Source organism: Perna viridis, chromosome 2, assembly GCF_037379345.1.
Source record: "Perna viridis isolate PV_CMFRI_1.1 ecotype Kerala chromosome 2, ASM3737934v1, whole genome shotgun sequence".
Classification (NCBI taxonomy): Eukaryota; Metazoa; Mollusca; class Bivalvia; order Mytilida; family Mytilidae; genus Perna; species Perna viridis.
Window position 1 is genome coordinate 8,896,216 of NC_142446.1, and position 12,564 is coordinate 8,908,779.

Consider the following 12,564-nt stretch of genomic DNA (forward strand, 5'->3'; position numbering starts at 1 on the left):
GTAAACTTTGTTGTTCCAAACAAAATGAAGAAATTTTCATTTCTTCTTAAGAAGAACAAATTGGAATATGGAAATAAGAGTCTGTCAAATCCAGGGAAGTGGTCCACATACCTGGTAGGATTGAAGCTCTGATAGACTGATTGATCTACATCTTGAAATGGGGAACAACCAGATTAGAGTTGAGAATGAGGTCGATGACTGGTCTAATTCCTCCTGTTTTCTTTGGAACAAGGAAAATCCGAGAATAGAAACCTGAATGATGATACAGGAACTTCCTCTACTGCCTTCCTTGTCAAAAGACAATCTATCTCTGCTGATAAAAGAGAAATTTTTTGCAGTTGAGTCGTGTTGGACAGTGGAATAGGAACTGGTGAAAGAGGTTGTTCCTTGAACTGAAGAGTTAATGCCCTGAATTACTGACAGAACCCAACAATCTGAGGTAATATCTTTCCATTTTGTCAAAAAATGAGTTTACCTCTCCCTACTGAAATTTGAGAAAAAGGAGTATTGTAAATAACCTCTGAATTGGGTTTTGTCAGTAACATATGAGAGGGCAACTTCTTAGGTAGAAGGATTGGGCCGCTTACGACCTTTAAAATTACCTAGCTGGCGCTTAGTAACTGTTTTCTTAGAACCATCTTTAATATCACCTTCAATGAAAACCTTTCTTCTCTTTTCTGTGGGGGGAAAGGAAGAACTACCAGTAGAGGAACTACCTCGCTTTGAATTATTACCTGAGAGGGAAACATTAACCTTTACTGGTACTGGAGCATGACTGAGTTGCTTCTGAACCTCATCAAGAGGCAAACCAAAAAGTTGTCCAATGGAGATTTGATTAAAGAATCCTTAAGGCTGTCTGACACTCTAACTTTATCTGGGATCTCGAACCTTTTGGATAAAGTAAAGTTTGCTGAAGTTCCCATAAGTAAAAGCTGAGAAGAGCCTAGAGCTTTATCAACCTAAGTAAAAATAGTTTTACTTCAGGAGGAAGAGTAACATTCTTCAGTAAGGGGCTACGGCAGATAAATAATGTTCTGCTGTACCTAGCACATGAGATGCATTTCTCAAAAGGTTCTCAGTGTTAGACCAGACAGACTGAGAAGGCCACAGAACGTCTACAGGCATTGAGTTAATTGAAGAAGAAAAAGCCTTATCACAGGAAGGCACCATTTTACATAAATTGGAATTGAAAATGTCATAGTCGATAGATCGGAAATTATCATTAAAGGAAGCTATAACGAAACCACTAACCTTGGAAAAATGAGACTCATTAGCTATGACACCTTCATTGATAATCTGAAGAGAAGTGGACATATGATTAGATTCTGGAAAACTAGTATGAGACTTAGGTAGGTCAGCAAAGTAACACCACAGTAAGACACTGGAGGCTTAGAACCAGGTAAATCTAAACCCACAGAAACACCAGGGGAACAGGAAACTGAACCCATAGTGTCTACTGGCCTAGATACTGTAAGAGTTACTGTATTTAAAGTAGGAATTACTCTATTACCATCTACAGAAACTACAACAGGGGTCTGTGGAATAGTAGTGTTAGTCACTGAAGTTAAAACATTGGTTGGTTGACTAAGACACATTTGGAGTAACCACCTGACTAACGTAAGGTAACGACCCATCAAAAAAACATCATTGCTAGTAATGGCTTGAAATCGGCTATTAAAATTCAATTCCATCATAAAGTTTCAATAAACAATAATAATACATACACAAAAAGAAATTCCTCAATAAAAAGAATTCCTAATACTACTAAATTTCAAAATTATTCACACTAAAATTTACATGTGTCTTCTTGCACAGGCAGAAATTAAATGGATGAATAAAGGGTAGATGGCAACTATGAGGTTAACCCATTCGACGATATTTTTAGATAGGGGATTCTGCCTGCTTGACTAGTGCAGATGAACTTACTCAGAATTTATAATGGTAATGTATTTATTGTAATAAAAACAGAGACTAGTCCGTTAACGCCGTCACAATTACTGTATGGCAGACATATCACTTCACTTCCATATCCAATACACTATGCTGAAACCGCCAAAATTGAATGTGATGACCATTTGACTACAAACTTAACACGTCGATGTAATATGATAGAACATTTTCACAATAGATGGAAAACAGAACATTTAACCACACTTCATGAATATCATCAAACCATTGGAAACAACAAAAATGATATCAAACTTGGTGAAATTGTTCAGATTCACGATGAAATGCACAGAAATCAATGGAAACTAAGAATCATCGACAAACTTTTTATCAGCAAGGACAATCATGTTTGTTCCACACAATTGAAAACAGCTCAAGGGTACAGAAACTGCCCAATAGCAAAACTTCACCCACTAAAAAGTCACTACAAGAGAAGCATACCAAGCCGTGCATCAAAAAACACAGCAATGGTTAAAATCCACAAATGGACATCCTAATTATGGACAATACCAGTGAAAATAGAAACAATGCAAAGTGATAAATGAGAAAAGTGTAAAATTTATTCATTTCTATGGACTTTAATTAGTAGTTTCATTTCAAAATCTATGTGTCAATTTAAAGTAATTTCTAAGTTTTCTTTCATTTTCCTGGAGGCTGGAGTATCATGAATCTGGCGCTAACATGCATAGCGCAATTATGAAAACAACTGATAAGTATTGTAATGTCATGTATGTATCTGAACACAATTGATAAGTATTGTAATGTCACGTATGTATCTGAACACAATTGATAAGTATTGTAATGTCACGTATGTATCTGAACACAATTGATAAGTATTGTAATGTCACATATGTAACTATGTAATGTCATTACTATGAAGAAAACATATTTGATACATCTGTATATTATCTCAGCATTCCCCCATACAAAACAGCAGCACAACAAGGGCTACATCCTGGTCATGAACATGAAATGATAAATTGGAAAATGGGATTGGATACAAGGATTATAGGGTCGACAAATTTTGATTGCCACTGGACATTGGGAGAAGTGGGTAGGGTCTGGCAATTAAACCTCCTGAAGCCAAGATGACGCTCCTAATTCAATCAAAAACCAAGGCATGATCTTTAATATGCTTGGAAAATGTCATTTTTCCCAACATGGAGCACCACTATGGTTTGCAGTCAGGTAATATGCCAGGGGAATACAATTCAACCACCTGGGACACACAACCCAGTTGCTCTGTGGACAAAGTACCATGACCTACACGAGGCTACACATAAAAATGAAAAGCTTTTATTCAGGAAGAATGCAAAATAAAGTATTTATGATCGAGCACTGGTCAAGTCAGTAGATGCAGTACAATTCAATTTCAATCAAAATTTCAAATGAAAGGGAAATTTTTTGACCCCTAAATTACCCATCAGCTCTGTACTATTTGGGAAGACAATGTACTTTGTGAATACCTTGAGTGAAGCTAATGATTTCTGGTAACATAGCAATGTCTTTGTCATACCACTATCCTCCTTCTCTCTCAAAAGATAACTTTCTCCTTCACTTATCTGCTGTAATGCCATCATCCAGAAATGTAAATTTTCAGATGCTACCTGAAATATAAATGCCACTAATGAGATTTGAAGTTGCTTATGTCCCAGCACTAAAAAAATTGTTTCATCAAATGGTGGTGTACACAAGAATATTTGAAATATATGATGCACATGATTTAAAACATAGATTTTTCATAAGTTTAGGACCAATAAGAATATACATGTTATTGAGCAAAGAAAATGCATAAAAACAAATAATTTTCAAACTCACAAAAACTACACTCTTTCAACAAATTTAGTCCATGATGGCCCTAAACATCTGAATTTTTTTTTCCTGTGAAGTGTACACATCTATAATTCATAATATTATATTTACAAAATATAACATAGAGTGTTACATAGGGTGCAGATTGAGAAGACCAATGAGGTCAAACCCTGGACAGTTGGAGCAAGTACGGACACACCATTCAATCTTAATACAGCTCTGAAGTTTGATTGTGATTAAATATTATAAACAGGAAAAGAATTTGATCAGAATTTTGGCCCCTTATTCTTCAATAAGCACAACCCAGCTTAACCACTATGGTAGTAACAAGTGATGTGGTAGGACAGGAGACCCTCTATGGCAGCTGTGAGTATAGAAGTTAAAACTTTTGAAAGGGGTACATTTACCAGATTCAGCTATGTATCATTGTTCCTTTCAGGGTATGGCACCAATTGGTACAACTTCAAAGAGATTCATTCACTTTTACTCAAATTATTATCTGTACATCAGGAAAATGCCTTTTTCTGGCCCTCATTCCTCACTAGTTCAAGTTGCTTGACCATAAAGCAATCCCAGCCTTCCTTTTGTGGTATAGCACCCAATGGTAAAATTTCAAAGAAATTCATTCAATTACATTTAAGTTATTGTCCAGACATTATAAAAATGATACTGAATTTCTACTGTGAAAGCATTCAAAATGGAAGACTAATTTGTATATAGTTGCAAACTTCCACTTACATCATTATGATGCACAGTTAAAAGAATTTTCTATTCTGTGTAATTATCACACTTATAATATCGTAGAAATAGGTAAGCATGATATTTTTTTTTTAAATAAATGATTTTAGTTGATATGATTGTAGTTTTTACCCCATAAACAATCAATTCCTACATATTTGCATGGGAGTTATGAACCCATTTTCATGAATTCACATTGTACATGAGAATACTTACAAGCTCTATAGTCACGTTTTTGTCAAGGTGTCATGAAAAAGCTTGTTTCTGGCCACTTTATGGCTCCTAATTCCTAAATGGTTGAGTTACAATCCCTAAAACCAACTTCAGCCTTCCTTTTGTGGTATGACACTATGGGTACAATTTCAAAGAAATCCATTCCCAATCAAGTTATTGTTTGGTCACCATAAAAATACTTGTTTTGGGCCCTTTTAATTGGCCCCTAATTCCCAAATGTATCAAGTCACAACCCCCAAAATCTTAGTTTTCTTGTGGTATAATTTCATCTATTTACTTATAGTTAAGTTTTTTGTTTTGACATCAACTGTCTATGAACAATGACGACAACAATAATGATGATAGCATGATACAACCACATATTTTTTGCAGTCATATAAAAAAATCACTAGTTTCATAGGAGATGTTTTCACAAGATCTTAAGGACAGACAGATGGACAGCTGCTATTACCATGTTCCTCTGTGTTGAAATTATTAATTAAAGAGGCATATATATTAGCCTTAGTAAACTACATAAAGAAGAAAGTGGAAACAAGTGATTTGCAAACTGACATCAACCCTACCAAACAGTAAAAAATAAAATCTATAGGATACTGGCATAAGTGGCTCAATTACAAATACAAGATGTAAAACAGTTGAGAACAGATGAACAGCTATATGATACTGTCCATATTACATAGTGTGTCTGGTTGTCTAATACTTACAAGATGTGAAAGAGTTGAGAACAGATGAACAGCTACAGGATACTGTCCATATCTCATGGCTTGTCTGGCTAACTTATACATATACCATGCTGACTGATTCTCATTCTTCAGAAGCAGATTTTGAATTTCTGTGGGAACCATTTCATTTCCTGCCGCTTGGAATATCAATGTTCCAAGGAAGGTCTAAAAATTATAATAGTGACATAAAAGCATGCAAGTTCCACTTGTTGTGCCAATGTATCTCACTCGTTCCATATAGTGAAAAACGGGGAATTCCACCAAAATAGGAAGATGATATCAGACATCTGCCAATATAACTTACAACATATGTCCCATTTATGTAAGCCACTTACTAAATTTGAAATTAATCCATCCACTTGGAGTTTCGATAATTGACAAAATTTGGATGAAATGAGGAACAGAATCATGGAGGGATGTATGGATGGACAGACAAGGTGATTCCAGAATACCACCCACTCTTTGGGAATGGCACATTGTAATCAATTGTGCCCCATTTACTTTTTCACAAACTCAGTTCGGGAGACGAAAAAAAAATCATAATTTTAATAACAATTTTTATTTCAAAGAAATATGAAAATTTAATGATCTATGCTGAAAATGACATGGCTCATGCACCTTTAACTATTTATCACTATTTGTGAAACCTACACATAAACACACTAGCCTAGTCTGATAGAAATGCTGTGCAAATAAACACACTACCCTATTCTAATAGAAATGTTGCGTTAATAGGCAATGCATTTTCCAAGTAAGTGAATATTTCTATATTCTCATAATTTCATCAAACACGCCTCAACATGTCATCTGAGAAATATTCATGAAATCATTGTTATTTATCAAGGTTTTCAATACAGAAAATCATGAGAAATCCTTTACCTGCCAAAATGCTTATATCTCAAAAATGAGCAAACTGACCCATCTATTTTTTTCTTAAAAGATTTCACAACCCTTTGAAATCATAGTTTTTATTAAATAAAATTTTTAATGTAAGATGTATAAAGTAGAAGTCATCTTTTACAAACTTCTGTACAAACCACTGTCATCATCTATATTAATGTTACAGTCGATGAGTAATAACTACAGATGTTGTTTTCTCAGCCTGTAGTAATTTCAAAGCATGTAGAGGCTTTCAACATAACAAATTGTATTGTATCAAATACAATAAATGTGGTTAATATATGAAGTGGTTCTTACCTTAATTTGACCTTGCTGACAGATAAGATTTGACTGTAACAAGGCAAGTATGTTAGGAATTATCTCCCTTATATGTATATGGTTCTCAGAACCTATGGCAGCTAGTCCTTCACACAATACCAAGGCACACTTCTCTGTCAATATAAAATCATCCATAAACATTGATGTACATAATGACACTGTATTACAATAACCAATATAATTCCCCTACTTTGTGGGGCTTACAGACAGTGGGCAATGGGTGCAAATATATTTCCCCAACTTTGTGGGGCTTACAGACAGTGGGCAATGGGTGTAAATATAATTCCCCAACTTTGTGGGGCTTACAGACGGTGGACAATGAGGGCAAACATAAACTCTAGATTTCATCTGAACACATCACTAGATTTTTTAATGTAATTCACACAGCATTAGTTATGAACAAAGCAACTGGTGAAAGTTTTTTTGCTCTGGCTACAAATTTGGGGTTATGAGGCTAAAATTACTAAAATCATCAACTTTAACAGAAAAAAAACCATATCTTATATGTAGAATTATAATAAAACACGTGCTTTTCAAACAATTGCAACACAATTTAGCATTAACACAATGTTCATATCAAACATGTTATAGATATCAGAGAGATTTAAGTTTATTGTTGACTTTTGGGTAAAAGAAAAAAAAATGTTTTCTAGCAAAATGAGAAATGTACATCCAAACTCCTTGAATCTAGTGTTACAGTAGAACTGGTTGTTTTCCTTTTAGCAGCGATCTGTGAGTATATTTAACCCGCCATTTGCAAATTAACTTTATTAATGTCATGTTAAAACAGCATTAACAGAGAAATCAAAATTGTAAAATTCATAAAAAACAACTGTAAAAACCTTGTATTTTCATGACCTGTAGGGTTCAGTCAAAAATAGATCCCTACACTTGATAAAATTGACTCGATTTACTCAAATTCCTAACAATACCAACAAAATACAGAAAAAATACATTACATATACATTAATTTATTTTGACCCTCTGAGTGTAAAATATAGTGCATAGATATGAACTCAAGTAACTTATAATAGGTATAAACAGGGGAACAATCCTTGGATAAAGCAATACAATGAATACAAACACATAACACACGAAAAAAAAATACATACATACAAATGAACAGTACAGACCAGAGCTGGTATGGAGTTATCTATCTCCTCATTATATAGCTCAGTTAATAAGCATATACTGGGGATAAGTATACATACAGACAACAGACCTGATTATACGAGGTCAACTAAGTGGAAAATGGCTAAATTGGACATAAATATACAGTAAAAAATGATAAAATCCAGATTTGAAAGAGCAGAATTCCACTAAAAAGCAGGAAAAGATCATGTCTGAGGCAAAGGCAAAACAAATACATCTACTGTAACAGCAAATCCAAGTGAAGGTCATTTGAAAATAATTATTTCATGCTGCTAGAAAATAATTTTTTAGTACCCACATGTTAACATGAGACATAAATCTCCTGATGTATAATATTGTGTTGATGCTTAATAGCCTGTGGGGTTCCACAGGGAAATGGTTAGTAACACCAGGATTATGGCCTAGCAACACCAAGGTATAAGGAATTTGTAAAGACATGTTTCTAGTAAGGGTTCCACAGGGAAATGGTTAGTAACACCAGGATTATGGCCTAGCAACACCAAGGTATAAGGAATTTGTAAAGACATGTTTCTAGTAAGGGTTCCACAGGGAAATGGTTAGTAACACCAGGATTATGGCCTAGCAACACCAAGGTATAAGGAATTTGTAAAGACATGTTTCTAGTAAGGGTTCCACAGGGAAATGGTTAGTAACACCAGGATTATGGCCTAGCAACACCAAGGTATAAGGAATTTGTAAAGACATGTTTCTAGTAAGGGTTCCACAGAGAAATGGTTAGTAACACTGGGACTATGGCCTAGCATCACAAAGGTATAAGGAATTTGTAAAGATGTGTTTCTCGTCAATCAAAATCCTATAAATTTACAAATACAAGGATAATAATTCATATCCTCGGTATAATACTGACCAGAGTTGGTATTCTCTAGCAACTCAACAATTTCAGACAAGAAAAACATGGTTGTGTCAGGAAACTTCTCCACCAATTGTACACCACATCTCAAACATAACTACAACATAAATAGGTGTAAATATGTATATTATAGAAATATTTTGTTTTCTTATAAATAACCAAATATGATTTAAATATTGTGATAAAATATTAAGTAATATAATTCATCATGAAAATTGAAAGTGAATATTACAAATCAGTACTATCAAACAAAATTTACTGTATTCACTATGTAAGTTCTTAGTTTTATGGCTTAAAATAAGATATTATTACCTTTGAAGGTAAAAACATTACCTTTAAAACATGTCTATCTTCCTTTGTAGCACTGAGCACTGAGAGACAGCATTGAGTAGTAATAGCCAACCTGGCACCTTCTACAGGATCCTGGTCTAAACGGAACAACCTTTTCTCTGAAACAAAATAAATATAAGGATCAGTCAATCTCCCTGTGGATCCATGGTGGATAGTGTTAGTTTATAAGGATAATCCAATATTTTATGCATGCCAAGTTTGATCAATATCTGCCTTTTGTTTTCTATGAATGTAAGTGTACAGCATAGAAACAGAACCATGGATGACAGATCTTAAGTGATGATTTACAATTCATTATTTTCCATATTTTTGAAATGGACAAATAAATATGTAAAACAGTATCTGTGAAGATGTTTTTTTTTACAATATAAAATGCATTTTTTTAAAACCACTCCAGTTTGAAAACTTCTATTTGATACTTAAGAATTTTCAAAACTCAGTTGAAACCAGTTATAAACATAGGTATATATCTTGATTCTTAATCATTAAACAATTTCATTGTTTGGCATTTATGTTAACTAGAATACTGAGAGTCAGAAACAACCAAACAGTAATTTACCCATTATTATCATAATTGACAATGTGTATCTTAATACTGCAACAAACTATTCTACAAATGTGCAATGTTTCTTTGTTATCGGTTTTTAATCTACCCATTTTCAGACTTTTTACATCTGAAGTCTGAAGTGGTTTCCCAATTGTATAAATACATTTAAGAGCAAATTGTAAAAGGTAAAAAACCTAAAAATGTTAACAAAATTGAAAAAAAATCTGTCATTTTAAATGTTATCAAGGAGAGGGACGTCCCTATTTACCAAAACCATGGCTATATTATCTTGTTTGGTGTGCCAGTTTTTCACTGATTAACTTAGTTAGACTTTTTCAATTTTAAGCCATATACTGTGAAAGTTCTTTAATTCCTGGATACCAATTTTTGTAGATTAAGGAAGAAACACAATTTCATGGATTCTTGAATTCATGATTTTGAAGTTTTCAATATACACATCTGTTGGGAACCAAATTTCGTGGTTTGGCCTACACATGAAAAACACTAAAAGTGGTGCCCCACCAACAATAGAACTGTAACAGTATTGTTTTATATTACTTACAAAATCATCTTTTTCCTTAATCATTTAAACAACTATAATACATAAGGAAATGAGCTTATACAACAAAATTGTTTATAAACCTGGTTCAAAAGAAGTGCTTAGCTATCCACCTTGTCATTAAGCAAGTACAGAAACCTACTAAAGCTTCTAAGACAGATTGCTATATTTGTGTAGAACTCCATGGCTTTAGCTGACAGTCTTGGATTCTGTGTTACATAACAAAGGTTACACACTTCCTGTATTTTCTGCATATCCGCAGCTGACACTGAAAATTAAGGATCATGCCAATTATAACACATAAAATAATACATCAAAATAGGGCATCTAACGGGACATTAAATGATACCAGAACCCAGCCATGTAGTGTTGTATTTAATATCCATGGATACATGCTTAATTACAAATCATTACATGGTAACAAGAGATCAAACTCTAGTTTAACTTTATCTAGACTCCATGATCTCAAATGAATTAACATTCAACTTTTTCCAGCTTTCAAAAACTTATGTAAAAAATTTACATAGACTCCATAATCTCAAAAGAATGAACTTTCACCTTTTTCTCTGGACTCCAAGGGAGATAACTCCAATTAATTGTAGGGGACAACTTAAAATGACCATAACTTTTATTTAAATCATCTTATCAAACTGAAATCGGAATTTCATCTGTATTTTATTATACATGTACTTAATCACTGTACAAAGTTCCTTTGATTTCTTCTGGAAACCTCCAGGGGATGGACAGACAGACAGGTGTACACTCAACTACAATATTATCGAGAATATCACATAATATAAAAATAAGAAATCGTGAGTCAATGCCCACTAAGGAGTTAGTATACAGGAGTTTGTTGTCACACAAGTTCTTAATCAAATCCAATGAAATGGCACATCTATAAGTATACGAAGCTTGTGTCAAAATATCTAGTCATACAGTAAGTATCTGTGACAAATGACATCACAGACACAAGTGGACAGTGAATTCCTCTGCCACAGGAGCAAGACAATAAAAATTCCTCTAAGTTTTCTTCAGTAAAAATATGTTACAAATAGTATATAACTCACACTTCACTCAAAACCCTTAAGCTGGATTATCTTTCCTTACAAGTGTCATCCCCCTTAAGGTAGATCAAACATAACCTATTACAAGAAGCATTCTTTTGTGTCATCTTCCAAAATCATACAAAAGAATGTATTTTCAATGAGCAAAAAGGGTTTGAAAAGATGCAAAAAAATCGTCTTTAAATTATTCAAAATGATTTATATATATGGTAAAAGTACACACTTATTTTATAAACCCTCTTTCAAGGGGAAGATAATTGGTGTGAAAATGTTATATTTAGGAATGTAATGGGAATTTAACGTTTTTTTTTAAATTACAAGAAAAGAAATAGGTGACCAAATATTCTCTTTTAAATATGAAATAATGTCAGACAAGTGTTCTCTTTATACAAATTTAAATTTTTTTTTAATAGTAAGCAAAACTGCGGAAATTACCTATATTTAGGCTCAATTATCTCATAATTAAGTTTGGGGACCAATATTTTTTATCCTAATATTTAATAGTACAAGTACGTTTGTTCAAGGTCATCTTTGAAAAAACATTAGGAAAATCTATCTTCTAAAAGTATTAGGTATGATCTATCTTAATGCACATCTATATATGATGCTAATCTTTCTATAATTATCAAAAACAATTGAGAAGTTTAGAGGGGTTGTATATGAGATGTTTAGAGGGGTTGTATATGAGAAGTTCAGCGAGGTTGTATATGAGAAGTTGTATATGAGATATAAACACACCAAAACAATAACACTGGACTATCACCCCTAAATTTCTTCATTCATGCACATCTACAAATGATGCCTAACCTTCTTAAAACAGAGTTGTGCTGAAAAGAGATGTGAACAAATGAAAGGACAACAAGACAAAGTAATATATATAGTTGAGTGTACACTGTAAAATATAATATTCTGAATTCATAACCAATGAAAGTAGGCCAATACTGGAGTTAATATGAATACTATGAAAATTGGACAAGGTGATTCCAATATACTTCCCATTTATTGAGTGGGGTATAACAAGTTCATAAAATACTTACCATCATGTGTTAGGAACAAATGGAAAGCAACCGACTTAGCTAGTGTTCCAAGGATTTCTAACACTGCTATCTGTATAGCAGTTGACTTGGCTTGCAGTACTACAGTTATCAAACTCTTTAATGAAAATGAAATGTTTGTGTTTATACTATACCATTCAATAACTCATTCAATAAATCATTTATATAATACAACCTTTTGAAAAAAAATCAGACTTAAAATCATTAATCATATACAGTCAAATAAAAGTTATCAGTACTAAGAACAAAGGTTATTCCCATAATATATCAATTTTTGGAGACTATATTTCACAG

General features: G+C 33.2%; 1 protein-coding gene across 1 annotated transcript in view; it reads right to left on the bottom strand.

Annotated features, from left to right (window-relative positions):
* LOC148623541 (integrator complex subunit 7-like) overlaps positions 1–12,564 on the bottom strand; it is a 36,356-nt gene that overhangs the window by 13,668 nt on the left and 10,124 nt on the right. The window contains exons 7-13 of the mRNA XM_088565421.1: positions 12,253–12,367; positions 10,294–10,419; positions 9,028–9,143; positions 8,692–8,791; positions 6,651–6,784; positions 5,436–5,618; positions 3,414–3,554 (exon numbers count right to left, since the gene is read on the bottom strand). Of these exons, the coding sequence (XP_088421547.1) occupies positions 3,414–3,554; positions 5,436–5,618; positions 6,651–6,784; positions 8,692–8,791; positions 9,028–9,143; positions 10,294–10,419; positions 12,253–12,367 (915 nt within the window). The remainder of the gene's footprint in view (positions 1–3,413; positions 3,555–5,435; positions 5,619–6,650; positions 6,785–8,691; positions 8,792–9,027; positions 9,144–10,293; positions 10,420–12,252; positions 12,368–12,564) is intronic.